The sequence below is a fragment of the Oreochromis aureus genome, linkage group 7 (genome assembly GCF_013358895.1).
Source record: "Oreochromis aureus strain Israel breed Guangdong linkage group 7, ZZ_aureus, whole genome shotgun sequence".
NCBI lineage: Eukaryota > Metazoa > Chordata > Actinopteri > Cichliformes > Cichlidae > Oreochromis > Oreochromis aureus.
The window spans coordinates 18370321-18386220 of record NC_052948.1 but is presented as its reverse complement, the minus strand read 5'-3'; the positions used below and the strand labels follow the sequence as shown (position 1 = coordinate 18386220).

At 39.3% G+C, this 15900-nt stretch overlaps 1 protein-coding gene across 3 annotated transcripts in view; it reads left to right on the top strand.

The window, feature by feature from the left end:
* nell2a (neural EGFL like 2a) overlaps positions 1-15900 on the top strand; it is an 81269-nt gene that overhangs the window by 15102 nt on the left and 50267 nt on the right. For all 3 annotated transcript variants that reach the window (XM_039614477.1, XM_031726289.2, XM_039614478.1), the window contains 7 exons: positions 1067-1139; positions 2108-2190; positions 2578-2706; positions 4962-5064; positions 10284-10375; positions 11885-11990; positions 12554-12682. In XM_039614477.1, the coding sequence (XP_039470411.1) occupies positions 1067-1139; positions 2108-2190; positions 2578-2706; positions 4962-5064; positions 10284-10375; positions 11885-11990; positions 12554-12682 (715 nt within the window). The remainder of the gene's footprint in view (positions 1-1066; positions 1140-2107; positions 2191-2577; positions 2707-4961; positions 5065-10283; positions 10376-11884; positions 11991-12553; positions 12683-15900) is intronic.

Sequence of the window (15900 nt, the reverse complement as noted above, 5' to 3'; positions counted from 1 at the left end):
TCTTGGCCTGGTAGGGTATCTAATTTTTGCAGATCAAAAGCTGGATTAATTTTTCTATGTGTTAATATTAAGTATTTCCTCACTGCCCATTAAAAAAAATCCCTCTTTACTGTCTAAAATATTGTTGGGCACATTTATTAAATAATAGCTCCCTTCTTTCACACAAACACAACAATATTCAACCACTAAAAATTTCCTATTCAGGCATGCAAGCAAATAACTGCAATTTGGCATCTTAGTTTAAACAAAATAATAATGTGCAAGTAATATGCAATACACATTATAACACAGTTTCTATTTATAGTTTGTAGCAGTTGTATTTTGCAGAATTTATACTGTGCCGGTAAGTAAATAGTGTTATTTCAAATTTGACCGACACAGCTCCTATCTTCTGCCATTTCTGCACGTTACCGTGAAAAATCAGCAAATAATTTCCCCAGGATTTTAAATTTATGGTTGGTAAATTGAAGTGGCGAGACAATTTAAAAAAACAATTTCTCCTAAGTTGCACTGTTCCACTTCTGTAAAGGTAATAAATGCACTCATGGAGTGAAATGGACCAGGTTACTATGGCAACAGAGTGTCTGAACACAGGTATGTGTTTGGGATTCGGACGTAGGACAATTTGGACTTATGAAATGATTGAATCTCTATCTCCTGTCTATGCTTATCAGAAGAGATTGAAAAAAAAATCCATGTTCCAGCTAAATTGGCCACATAATTAACCTCCTGTAGGTTTGCAGATATGAGATGATTGATCAGAGCGACAGTCTGGGACGCATATTATCCAACAATCACCCAACAACCTGTCTGTCATACTTCACAGTGAAAAACACAATTCTACCTGTTTATTTTTTTCAGGTTACATATGCTTGGCTCCCACATTATCTCAAATATTAATGACTTAGACAACTTAGCGAAATATTACCACCCTACCCCACACCCCCAGCTTTCTAAGTCCTCATCTATTTACTACACCTGCTTGATGTTTCTTCTATATTTTTCTTCTTTTTAGCGTGAGGTGTTACTCCCTATGATCAAATGGTTGTTATGTCTGTGTATGTAGGGAGTGATGCAGGACGTGGAGATCCTGGTGATGCCACAGGGTTACATCTCACAGTGTCCAGACCTTAACAGAAGTGAGTGCAGTAATTCCATTACTGTTGATTCTGAATAACCCTCAAACTTAGTTTAGATTGATTTTACCTTATTTACCTGCAACCCTACTTTTAGATTACAGTATAGATAAAACGTACCTTTTGTATTTATTTGATATTATTATTTATTATTATTATTTTTAAATCCTGATTAGCGCTAAGGAGTTTAACAGTTATGGGGTGTTTTGGAGTTAGTCAATCAGCAAAAAGGGGTTTCTGGGTTTTTCCTGTGTGATCGTTATCCTCATTATTGCCACGATTTTGATGATGGTACTGTTTTATTTGGCTTTGAGAGGACAAAGAAACCAGCTGTTTACATCAGTGCAAAAAGCTGAGAAATTTTATCTGAGAAAATATGCTAGATCAAATAAACTGTATCAGGCATATTTCAGAAATCGGTTTAGCATTACTTTTAAGTGGTAATCACTGGTTGTGTAGTGAAATGTTTTTATTGTGCGCTATGATGATGTTTTTTTGCTGGGAACCTTTTTTATATTCCAGGTGGCTGTTTTACCTATCTCATTGTTAGAGTTTGTTGCAGACAAACACTTTATTTTTGCAGAGAGTTAAAACCACACACCCACACCTCATGGTTTAAAATGATTTTTCACATGGATTATATGTTCCTGTCCCTCAAAAAGTTTGCTTAATGCGTTTTCCAGTAAATTAGGCCTTTTTACAGAGGGGACATTTTTTAGTAATATAAAATAACAAGCAAAATTTCCTCCTTCAAAGAAAAACATATTAGCAAGTATTATTAATATTATTATTAATTATTAACTATTACTGTTAAACTACTGAACTGTTTCTACTATTAAAAGTGTTTAAAAATTGTAATATGGTTAGACAGGTTTTGCTATAGTTATGATGCAGTTAACATAGATTATTTGAATGGATGACCACATTATTGCACGTACCTAAGTTACTTTGTATTGTTCCTTGTATGTCAGCATGTCCAACCTGCAATGATTTCCATGGACTAGTGCAGAAAATCATGGAGCTACAGGATATACTTGCAAAAACATCCAGCAAGGTAATGTAATGTGTGTGTTACGTGTGCTGATTTTACATTTAATCCAAAACAGAGAGAGGAACGGTAATTGCTCCTTTGAATTAAATGAGTAAAAAATATCCCCTTGTCAGTACGTTTCTGTTATTAACATTCATTGCAACAGGCATTCAGAGCCGTATTAACATTTGGCTCTGCCTATTAATGAAGTCTTTTCTCTTCTGATGGAGAGACTGAGAGTGTATGAGGTGTTAATAGTATCTCATGAATGAGTTTTGTGATGCTGCTGGTTTGCTTTTGAAGCTCCTTTTTTTCATGTGAATATAGACATAGAATGAGGCTGACTCATGTCTTCTTTTCTACTTGGTTTTTGTCTTTCGGGTGTGTTGGGGGGTGGTGTTGGTGGTGCAGCTGTCCAGGGCGGAGGAGAAGATGAATGGGCTGGATGGCTGCTATTGTGAGAGAACCTGCAGCGTCAAGGGGGTCGTCTACAGGGAGGATGAAAGCTGGACAGATGGCTGCAGGAATTGCACATGCACGGTGGGGCTTCTCACAAGGGTGCTCGACTGCATGTGCGTGCATGCTAGTGTGTGTGTGTCTGACCATTAAAAGGAAAGGGGAGGGGACATTCAGTTTTGTGATTGTGTGCATTTGAACATACTGGGTCTGAAATTATGTACTTGTCTCGCTGTGTGTGATTATATGTTTGCAGGTATGTGAGCGGGTCATAAACAAATATACGTGTGAGTGTGCGGGCCAATATTAGTGTGCGCGGGCATTTTTATGAATGGGATATGCATTTGTGTCTGACAACATGCATTTTTAATCATGCATTGTTGCATTTATTGTATCGTGTGCATGCCTCAGTTGGTGTGCGTCTGTGTATGCGAGCGTCTTCGTGTACACATACATTCTCTGCTCTTATCGTAAGCTGCCTTTTTGTCTTGAACCCCTGTTGATCGAGTGTGTGAAGATGGGGGTGTGGGTTTGGGTGGGGTAGAGGTGCAAAGTGCAGGGGCACCGTTGTTGACAGCTTGTAGTATCATTATTTTCATGCACTAGCTTGAGGGTTGCCCTAGTTACCCAAGAAAAGATACTGTATTAAAAACCTCCACAGTACTCAGGATTAGACGCATCAACAGCAGTGCTTAATAATACGCTATTCTCTCAAGGGTCTACTTTGTGCTGCACAAAGTGTGAATAATTGCCAAAAGAAGAATTATAAGCGGCTGGAGATCTTGTGCTTGTACTACATCGGCAAACAGATTTCACTGCCTTTCAGTCTACTCAGCTTCGGAACATGAAACTCATTCACTGCTACTGAACTGCTCCAACCAGCCAATGAGATGACTTTGTGCACCACTGCCCAACATGCAAAAGATAGGAAATCACATATCTCTCAGTGCACCGCACCTAATTGCACTTGACAGATGATAATTATCATCAGGGATTTGTTCTACCCACTCATCCAATGAAGTCGCTTCATTCGTCGGGAACGATGTTTTGCCATTCCTGGGCTGCAATTAAGGCATTAAATGGGATATGTTCTTACCTTATGTGTGGTAATTAGCTGTGACCTTTAAAATTCAAAGGTCATGCATTAAGATGTTATCAATTATGTGGATCAGGTTCATAGATGTTGCTGTCACAGAGCTTTCATCCGTGGAAACTACGTTAATTACAGTAACAGCCGGAGAAAAGGAGATAGTATTTAAATATATTAGATCTACAGATTACTGTAGAAATCTTCAGTTTAGTGGATTCGCAGCACAGTATTCATAGTCCTCAGCTTTGCCAGAATCCTCTGAATATTTAGAAGATGCAACGTAGGATTCGGGGGGTTGAGTAAGCTGCAAACATCTGTGCATCCTGTGATTTATAATGTATTTATAATGGCATAATTACAGTCTAAAATGCATTAATTTCAATAGCAGCCTTGCATGCATTTAGCCTATCCCAATTATACAAATGGGGTGAACAATATAATAGAAACATCAACATAATGTAGTAGTTCATCACTACCAAAAAATCAACAAATACTAGCTTCATAAAAGTATAATTTATTGATGGACCACTGTCTTTAGCTTCAATGGTATGTTGGACAGTAAGGATTTAAAAAATGCCTGACAGAAATTCCAATGTATGTTTGAAGTTCAGAAACAATGTTATTAGCCAATATCAGCCGTTGATATTAGCTGTTTCATCATCATTTATAAAAGCCAGTACATAAATTAAAAAGGAAGACATGTAAGAAACACCCTTCAACTATCTTATGAGTGTCGACACTGCATAGATTGCCCACCAGAGGGCGCCCTGTAACTTTCCTGCAGTACCCCACCAATTACCACCAGCCAATCTGAGGATCAGGTGATCTGAGGAGTACTCCAGTATTCCAAGACAAGATTATATTTAATTAGCATTTTTATATTATGTTAATGAAGACAGTTATTGGGGGAAATCTATTTGTGTTTGAAAGAAAAAAAATATTGGCTGACATATCAGATTTTTAAATCACCAAATATCAGTGTGGATATCAGTAAAACACGATATTGGTTGTCAGTTTTTCCAGTCTTATTTTTTAATGTTAAATCCTAATTATTATATATCTTGTTCAAAATGCAGTATTTGCCCAATTTAGGTGATTATTTTCAAAAAAGAAAATCAATATAAATATAGTCAGATTTTAGAATTGTTGATACTGAAGTAATATGTATCAGTTCAAGCACCGAACGCCCAGTGTCACTTGAGTTCTAGTAGTCACTCTTTAAACAAAGTGTTGTGTTTCTCTCTACCAGAATGGCACGGTGCAATGTGAGGCCATCTCCTGCCCTCCCCCTCAGTGCCCGGCGGGCACAGCGCCTGCCTACGTAAAGGGTGCCTGCTGCAAGGAGTGCCAGCGTGAGTGAAGTACCCTTAACCTCAGCACCCTCCTACACTCATACAATCATGGACACAATTGCGCACAAACGCGCACACATAACAGCAAAACAACCTCCATCACCAGATTTAGAGCACATATAACGCCTCCACAAGGGCTGCCTGACAATTGACCAGGGCTCTGCTGTGTTGCTAAGCTACCTCCTAACATGTCTCTTGAGATGAGTCCATCCTTTTTGCATATACATGGACCAATCAATTATTCACTAGCTGGCTTTCAAAACACAGATGGCCACCAGTCACACAGACATGAGCCAGTAAATCTGGGATCGCTGCATGTGATGTAAACTAGTTCCTATTTATGGCATGGCATGTTGAGGCTGTGAGAAAAGTGAAGAGGAAGGGAATGTTAAGGGTCTAAAATGATGCTCATAATCACACTGGCAAATAGTGTCTCCATAAATGTCCATTTATTAACTTTTGAACGCTGATATGTTCTGGCTGGATAAATAATTCCATTTCATCACATTGCTACATAGAGGGTCTGTTTTTTTTTCTTTTTTCCGAAAGACTTTGAGCTAAGCAATGAACTCTTATTAGCCTCTTCACCGCAGCACTCTGCATCTCATATTCTCTCAATTCCCCTCTCAATAAAAATGGATTTCAGTGGGTATTATCGTATTATCTTTTTTTTTTACATTCTGCTGATAGTATCCCAAATGAAACTTTAACAGATGTGATACATTTTCTTTTGAGAGGCAAGAAGAACTGCCTACCAACTTATAGAACACAATCTAGCACGTGCATTAAGCAGAGGAATTTATTACCGTACGTCTGAGTGTTTTCAATAACTGGTGTTCTCACCTGAGATGTGTTGAAGGTTACACACCATATGAGCGATAGAAAAATGTACCAGACTTTGTGCGTGTGTGTGTATAGTATTTCTTAGCAGATTTGACTCCACGTCTTGTGCAGGCTGACTTCATTTGAGAGCTTCTTCATCACAAACACCCACGCACTTCTGCCATCCCTCTTCCTGCTTTGCCTGTAAGCGAATGACACAGTGAAAATGCTGCAAAAGCAAATAATAGACAAGATTTACTCTCTATCAGGAAGAAACAATTAGTCTGGGATGTTAATCATCTCGTGTCAGCATCTTTTTCCACGGAGCCATAGGCCTGGGCCGATACGCAGGGGCTTTAAGCGGGACTGTAAATCTGCTGCCGTGTTACCCAAATACAAACACGTAGCAAGTAATGCCCTTAAACTCAATATCCCTATTCTCCCTTGTGTCAATGAGGTAGACAAACACACAGCTAATTACACGTGCTCTCGCTTTGGAGAGAAGTGTACCGCAAGTTTCCTTGCTACAAAGACATGATTTGCTCTCCAAATTAAAGGCTTATCTCACGGCGCAGGGCCTTCCAGGGAGGAGTTCTGAGTCTCTATTTTTTGTGTGTGATTGTCTGTCAAGTAGAGCGCCAAATGGCTGTTTCAGAAGTCCTTCTCTTTTATGATACGCTGCTTTGTGATAGGGCCTGACCTCCAGTGTCAATCATTTCTCCCCCTTGTATCAGACTAAATCTGTCTGACCCCAACTGCTCATCAAACACACGCTTTCTGCCCATGTGATTATTTTAACCTCCACCACCCCACCACCCCAAGAACCCCCAGTTACATGAAATGGCTTCTCCTCAGTGCCGCACTCAGGAGTGCTTTCTCCCTCTGCATATTAATTATGCCATCACTTCTTCTGTTGTTACTTAATTGAGTTTGACACGCTTGATTTGGTTCAACTCTATTCACCTGAGGGCTTTAAAAAAAAAAGGTCTCACAAAAAAAGTGTAAATAATAAGGACAGAGTGCGTGATGCACGTTAAACAGCACTGTTAAATAACTCCTGACATCTAACTAGTGTTTGCGGTCACAGCTGAGCGGAGACGCACAGATTTGGGTTCAGCAGTTACAAAAAGAGAACAGTATGATTCAAATGTACATAATGAAATCTTTTTCAGATGAAACAAGAAAAAACCTCACAATCTGAACAAGAGCCTCCATTGTTTACAACCAGCAGCAATTCAGATCAACTTCCTGTTAGATCCACATCATCTACGAATTTCAAGAAAGGTCCCCTAAACAATTTCTAACACTCCTTACTTGCCCTTTAAATGGTTATTTCAAATGGAAGCTCTGACATCATTTGTCTTTTTTAGTGTGTAACATTTGGTCATTTTCTAAAACAACGCTGTTAGCTTTGTGGCATTTAAAAAACAAGGGTCATAATGTTCGCTTCTTTTTTTGAAGTAATTTTGTTTGTCTGGATATAAACCAAGTAGAAATGAGCTCAGGGCAATTTCTGTTTGAGATAATTTTCTCACATGTCACTCTGACCTCTTTCCAAAATATTTGAATCTTTCTGCTCTGCCAGCCTGGAGAAATATAGTGTTTCTTTATCAACCGTGTATTTAGCTTACGGGTGTGGTGCATTTTTTTACTATATTGATTTAACTTGGTGGGAGTTACACATGCTTGCATTGACCAGTTCTTGGTGTATTCACCACCTGCAACACATGCCAATTTCCTCTGCTTAGTTTTCAGCAACCAAATTGTCGTTCCTTGCGTGTAGCTTAAACTGTGAGCTCTCTCATGATAGGATGTAAGCTGATTATAAAATTCTGATGGGCCTTTTTTTAAAGAGCCTTTTGTCCTCATTATTTCAGCCGCTGGTTGTGGGGTCTAATAAATTAGTTATGATGATGTGATTTTACAATTCAGATTAAACTTGTATCGGAATTCTTCAGAGAACATGCAGATCCCAAATCTTTTCAAGCCGTTTAAGAAGCTCCAAACCAGAATGAAGCATCTGTTCTTCCTGGGGTGAAAAAGTGGTTACCCCTAATTTGGATGATATTGTGACAGATTGTTTGGCGCTTTTAATTATTTTCCCACATCACACGAAATCATTTGTATGATGTCAGAGAATATGTACACTGCTCAAAACATTAAAAGAACACTTTTTCATCAGAGTATAGCATCAGGTCAGTTAAACCTCTGGGATATTAAACTGGCTAGTTAAGTAGCAGCAGGGTGTGTGTGTGTGTGTGTGGGGGGGGGGGGGTATTAATTAGTTTCAGCTGCTTTGGTGTTAATGAAATTAACAACAGGTGCACCAGAGGTACAACAATTAGACAACCCACAAAACAGGAATGGGTTTACTGTTAGAGGCCACTCTGTTGTTTTTGCTAGTTTTTGCAGTTCTGGATCCTACAGATTCAATTACACATTAATACGTGCCAGAAGGTTTGCTGTGTCTCCCGGCAGAGTTACAAGAGCATGGAGTAGATTTCAGGAGATGGGTAGTTACTCGAGGAGAGGGCCGTAAAAGATCCTTAAACCATTAACTGGACTGGTATCTGCTCCTGTAGGAACAGGATGAGCACTGCCAGAGCTACAAAATGAGCTCCAGCAGCACACTGGTGTGAATGTCTCTGATCAAACAATCAGAAACTGACTTCATGATTGTGGCCTGAGTGCCCAACGTCCACTAGTGGGCCCTGTGCTCGCTGCCTGGCATGATGGAGTCCAATTGGCATTTGTCATAGAATATCAGAATTTGCAGGTCCACTACTGGCACTCTGTGCTTTTCACAGATGAACACGTGCTGGAAATGAAAGGGTCTGGAGAAGCCATGGAGAACATTATGCTGCCTGTAATATGGTTCAGCATGACTGGTTTCCTGGTGGGTCCGTAATGATCTGGGGAGGCATATCCATGGAGGTATGCACAGACCTTTGCTAGACAGGCTGACCACCATTAAGTATCAGCACGAAATCCTTGGACCGATGTCAGACATTCCTGGTGCACAACAATACCCGGCCTCATGTGCTGAGGATATGCAGGGAGTTCCTAGAGGATGAAAATTGTCAGACATAGAAGACACACATGCACTTAGGGGCCACACGAATCACTCAGTGCTATTCTGAGTTATTCCGGGTTGAAATTTCATCAAAATGGACCAGCCTGCTGCATCGTTTTTTCAATTTGATTTTTGGAGTATCTTTGAATTCAGCCCTCTGTAGGTTGATGATTTTCATTTCCATCAAATGATGTGGCATCCTTTCCTTCCAAACACATTACCCAGTCCATATGACTATAGATACATGTATACAGCATGATTTTTTTTCATATTGAGTGTTGCTTTCAGTGTGTCCCTTTATTTTTATTTTTATTGTTATTATTTTGATCAGTGTATATGTGAAGAGACAGTTTTGAGCATTTGATCACAGTTTTGATCGATCTAAGGTTTTACCAATAAATTAATTTACAAATAAAGAACAATAAAGAAAATTCAAATAGAAAGTCATTATTTTCCAATTAATGAGGTTATAAATTCAAAATGAATTATGGGCATCTTGTTTTTCTTTGCATCTGATTGGTAGCTGAAGACATTATTAACTTATTAAGGGCCAATCTGGAAAACCAAAGGCATGTGTGCTGGCTTAACCTATGGATAAATTGGACCATGTCCAGTGGATATCCAGCCAAAGACTCACTATTCTATTCTGCGGTCCTTGTTTACAAATGCAGATACATTTTTAAAAAGCTAATAAAAATTATTTTTGTTTTAACTACAATAGATTACAATAACACCATATTTAAGAAAGTGCTGTCCCTGCTTCGCTCTCTATGGAGATCATTTATCTGCATGTAACATGAGCCTAGCTGCTCTACCTTATCAATACAATCTGAATACTTATATCCAAAAAAATAAATAAATAAATAATGAAAATGTATTCAACAGCTGTTCAAACTCAAGCATCATAAGTACTGAGCTGTTATCTGTTTGGAAATGAAAGGTATCATTGTTCACATCCTTCCACCTCCAAACCCGGCAACTGCAAGTGCTTTGTTGCGTTCTTCATTTGTATTTTTTTACTCACATGTAATTCTACGGCTTTCACACAGTTCAGCTAACATTTCTGCTACTCTTTGGTGATCATTAAATATTGTCTAAATGTCTTACGCCAGCACGTTTTTTTGGACCTGCATTAATTAATTAAAAATAGGTCACAGCCATTTAAAAAAAGGGAGATGTAAGATTATCATCCTGTGCACATGATAACCCAATGCAGATTTTAAAAGGCAATGTGTTTTTATGTGCATATTTATTTAATATTTGTTCATTGTGCCATTTAATTAATTAATTAATTATTTGTGTGCATTTATGTGTCTGCTAACAGCTGTCTGCTTATTTGGTGGAAGAGAATTGGTGGAAGGAGATCAGAAAGCTGTACGTGACTCTGCTGGCAGGTGCCTGCTGTTTGAATGCAGGGTAAGTCATATCAGCACACACACACACACACAACCATTTTCACTTAGAAGGCTCTTTAGAACGTCTTTTAGAAAGAGACCCCACATTAACTCATGGAGCTAAACACTTAGTCTCCTAATTTCCATGTTGCTCTGCATGACAGCTTACTAAATACTTACGCTGTGTGACCCACTGTGGCAGGATACAATGCCCCATCTTGTGAGTTTGTCTGCTTCAGCTCAATTTCATTGATCTGTCTTGTCGCTGTCCTACAAAAAAAAGAAGAAAAAAAAGAAGAAGACCGAATCCCACTGCTCAATTTTACATTTGGAGGCCAAAAGGAGGTGTACCTGTCAGTCAGAGAATGCCACATCTATTCTTCAGTACCAATCATCAGATACCACAGTGGTCCCAAATTAGATTCATTCCCCAATTATTCAAAGTATTTGCTTTTGTCTGCCTGGTGCACCAGATGGGTGGGTTGCTCACTTTTGGGAGTAATTCGCTTGATGACATTATTCCAGGCAGGCCCAATCAATCACAGAAAAATGATTTGAAGTTTTTAATCACCCAGCTCTATCATATCATCCAGCTCCTCCATGAATTCTGCAAAGCTCCATTAGAATCTGCGGTTTCAGACAGCTGCCTGGCTTGCTTGCCCACACCTGGCCCATCTGTAGTCCCAGTTAACTGACTGGCAGTCACAGGCAGATCAAAGAAGTGCTGTCAGTCAGCCCACTGCTGCAGACTTCTGCAGGCTTCCCCTGACAGCTGCTTGTCACGTCTCTGATCTTCTGTCTGCCTGCTGGCTGCGAGGGAGGTGGGTTGGGTTGGGGGTGCAAGTTTTGGGTGGTGGGTGGCAAGAAGTAGATGGCAAGGCTTGTTTGGAAAGTTGTTTGGGGACTTTTGGGGGAAGTTTGTTCCAGAACTTTACCTGTGCGTGAGCCGAGATCATGGCATATTATAAGGACGCCTTTTTAACCTCCTGATTTAAGGTTATCCTTAGGAAAACATTTGTCCACTAGGAATTAACAGAGGAGGTCTGTTGTTTTTGTCGAACTATCTGTGGCAATCTGGAATCTAAAAGGGCATCAGTTGGAGGTACAAGGATGAGATCATCACATTGGCCTGCCAAAGGCATGCAGGGAAACAGAACCTCATAATCAGGTTTTACACTCTGACTAAACGCACATGCAGGGATAATCTAGAAGATTGATTCACTGTTAGTGTAATAAAGATGCATCATAAATCCTGATGTAAATTGCTGAGGATAACAAGAGAAGAAGAGCGTGCTTTCCCCTTCTTCTTTCCCTTTCCACAGGTAGTTTTTTGGGGGGAAAAAACTGTGATTGACCAGTGAGTAATTGGCTTATAATGAACACAGAGGGAGCAGGGAGAGTGGGGCCATGAAAGAGGAAACACAATGGATGAATAATTACCTCCATAATTACCTCTGGGCCCTTAGGAAATGAAGGGGGCAGAGTTCACCTAAGAAGTTGCTGACAAGGATTTTGCCTCCTCTCTTCACAGGACAGGACCATGCATCGAGTGGTCCCCAGTGAGCCTTGTCCCGAACTCAACTGTCCGGAGTCGGAGCAGATTGCTTTGAGTGGCAGATGCTGTAAAGTCTGCAGAGGTATTGAAGAAGCGTGATCTTATACTTCAGAAAACACGCAAGAATTCGGACCTGTTAATGCACGAAACCTCCACACCTTTGGAGCATGTTTATATGCTAACTGTTTGATTTTGATATTTGATTTCAGGTCATTCAGCATGACATTTACACATTGTTTTTTTCAAATGAATTCTGTCTACAAGGTGATTGGGTAGTTTTTCTGTACTTTTCTGTAAGAAAGATCTCCTTTATTTTAAAATAAATTGCAGCAGTTAAAAAGTGTATGTGACTTGTAGAAAATTCATTGAAAGTTGTAAAATAATAAGTATGGTCTTTAAATTTTTACCTACTCATTCATAGTGCAGCGTATTTGAGCAGAGTTTTCTGTGAAGTCAGATGTAGAGAGCATTTTTGAGTGTATTGCCCTAATATACTAGTAAAAACACCACAGTTCAGATACTGTGGAGGGAAAAAAAAGGTGTGAAGCTATGATATAACCTTTCCACTGCCTCTGTATGCCTCTGTCACTCCTCTCCCTTTCTATCCTCTGACTCTCACCCTTTTCCTCTCCCTGCCTCCCGCAGGTCATGACTTCTGCTCAGAGGGCAACGGCTGCATGGAGAACTCTGACTGTGTGAACCTGGAGGCAGGAGACTGCTGTGTTTGTAAGGATGGCTTCCGCCCACTGCGAGATGATAATGCCTACTGTGAAGGTATAGTATGGTTCTGAATAACAATCTCTGTGTTAAAGTTTAGCAACTAGCTGCTCCCAAAAGCAGTGCCCAGACAAAGGCGAAGGTTTTATAGATTTATTGAAAAGCAGAAAACTTGAGTGGGAGAGGGTTTAGAGACGGAGGAGTGAAGAAAGGGTAGTCGGGGTTAGCAGTGTATGTCGGGTGAAAAGCATGATGAGGAGCTAAGTACACTGTAGACTGTCAAATTAAGAATGATCTGCAGAATGGAAAGTTAACATTGGCAACAGAAAGAACATGAAAAACAGGACCTGGAAGTAATGGACCAGCTAACTCTGGAGGTGATGGTAGGATCTGGCAGGGACTGAGAGGAGAGACAGTTTGATATACGTAGTGAGACAATATTATGTTGTGGTGCCAACCACAGGGGTTTAAGGCTGGAGAGGAATAGCTGTGCACACAGATATGTGTACACAACACGACCAACAGACGAACAAGAGACGGAAAAGTCTTGGGACAAAGCGCTTTAGAGATGACATTTGCAGCGAGGTGGAAAATGAGGACGTGTTGATCAAAGGATATACTGGATATAAGTCTCTTTATTCTCTCTTACTTTTCTTATTTTTGATTTATTCATTCATTTGTTCAGTGTTCCAAAAGTAATACAGCATTTTTATAATGTTTTATATGAATCATTTTCCTTCCTTTAGACATGCCAACATAATAATAGCCAAGATTTTTCTTTTACTTCTGCAGAGGTCATCTTACAGTCAGTGTGACAGCTTATTTTCCAGCTTCCAAAAGAGTGTTTATGCTTTTCAGTCTGGAGAATTATAAAACGAACTGTACAAAATTTGCCTCAGGCCTTTGGTAGATAATCCAGCACAAAGAATCCAAAACATTAGGTCACCGTTTCTAAATGTTTATAGTTTTTATTTTACTAAGCAGTAGGTTGTTAGTTTCCTAGTTTGACTGAATCTCACTCAAAAGGTTACCCCCCACTCAGTACCCAAAAATGTTTGGAAGCTGTAAATAAAAAGAGAATGCAACTATTTATGCAAATCATTAAAACCATAAATACATGTCGAATGTAAAATTGTTTTGATGCTGACAACGTGTCAGCCTGAGAGAACAAAAGACTAAAAAGATGAAGAAGGCTTCAGCACTGTGAATGACTAATTGGGAAAATAGGTGAACATAGAATAACTTAAAAATAATGTTTCTCAGTCTTAAAATAAGAGAATTTGGGGGTTTTTCATCCTCAAGTTGTATGATGTCATTAAAAGATTCAGGGAATCTGGAGAAAATGCTGTATAGGGGACAAGTAGAAAACCAGTTCTAAATGGCCATGATCTTTGTGCCCTCAGGTAGCACCGCATTAAAAACAGACTGATTCTCTAGCTGAAGTCACTACACTGCCTTCAGGAGCAAAAAAACATTACCATCAAACAGCTACAGCAAATAGTTGCTTGCAAAATCAAAATCATGGACTCTGCATGCATTTTGATGCATAAATGGCAAAGAAACCATTCTGTACAGTATCGATGATAGTGTGAGGTCCATAAATATGAGTAACTTCCCATTGATGCAAATGATGAGGCAGGTTTTGGAGCAACATACTGTATGTTGCCGTCAAGATGATGTCTTTTTCAAGGAAGGCTTTTCCAAACCACATCCTGCATTTCTTTAAACTTTTTGGCCTTGTAATCAAAGACTCTTTGAAAATATTCAGCTTGTTATGAAAAATAGAAAAGAATTAATGGAACTCCAATTTTGTTATTTAATGTGTGATGTTTTAAGCACACCTGCTCTTCATCAGACTGTGAAACACAGGGCTGCGGCATCTTATCGCCTGTGACAGGTCACATGATTGACCATGATTGATAGCAGTAACATCTCATCAGAACCGAACCGTGCCATGTTTAGGACAATCAGTTGATAAATAATCTACAGGTCATGCATATTGTAATTCAGATAAAGGTGCCTCAGCAGACAAAAGCACATTATGAAAAAACAACAACAAAAACTACAAAGTAGGCCCTGAAACCGAGGAGAGTTAAAACATTTGCAATTGATTGCATTCTATTTAAATGTTATACTTTGCTGGTTTTATGCTTAGATGGTTAAAGTGCCTGATTTGTAAACAGGAGATCCTGAGTTCAAATCCCAGCAGTTCCTGATTCGTAGTGTTTGTTGTCATTGTTAACAGCAGGTAGATTTCCACAATTTCATGTACAATGACAATAAAGGGCTATTCTATTCTATTCTGTTCTTTTCTCTCATACAGCCTGGCTTTCATCAGATTCAGCTTTTTATCATTTTTACCTAAAAAAATGGAAACACATGGGAGCATTTTCAAACTATTTTCCCATAAACCCCTTAGTTGAATTCATGGTCTGTTTTTTTCACGTAATCCTGTTGTGATGGGAAATGTAATCCTCTCATTATCTGTGTCCACATCAACAATAACTGCTTTTCATAATACAATTTGAGACACTTGTGTTTGTCTTCTTAGTCAGTAGATTAATTTCTGATATAAAAACAAGCTCAGAGTTTGTATGTGTGCATATGTTATAGGTCTCTCTGTTGGCCATCAGATCGCTCATCACTGAGGTCATGTATTACTAAATGCCTGCAAAGGTTCACAAGTCTGCCGCCGTTCTGCGCTTTTAAGTCAAACACAATGGGATTAATAATATCAGCGCTGTTCCTTTACACAAAGAGACACTGTTTTCCTTTATTGCTTTTTGAACACCCCACACTTTTAAATTGCCCGATTGAAAAACATTGTCTCCACCTCATTGAGCAGGTCATTTTATGTTGATGGTGAAGCTATGAAAAACCTGCTCACAGAGTTCAAACGTTCACCCTAGAAATTGATGGCGCTTCAGATGAATTTCTCATCTGCCATCTTGGTGGAATCTTACCAGATGCGTCATTAAAAAATGATAACTTTATCATCTCTAATTCTATCCTGTACTAAAAAATGTAGCAAACATCATGTAATAACTGCTACCCCTGTGTATCTGTGGCATTAATGAGCAAACAGGGTATCAAAGTTATTTAGATTCGTCTGCTTTTGACCCTGACAGCTGCCCTGTCAATATTCAGCCTTCTTGATCTTTCTTGTTTTATTGTGTCTGTGCAGTTTTAGACCCTCAGTCAGTGAGTTCATGCCTACAGTCATGGCTCTCTCTCTAATGTAATCAAGATGTGGCTCAAGTGTCACATAAAAAGAC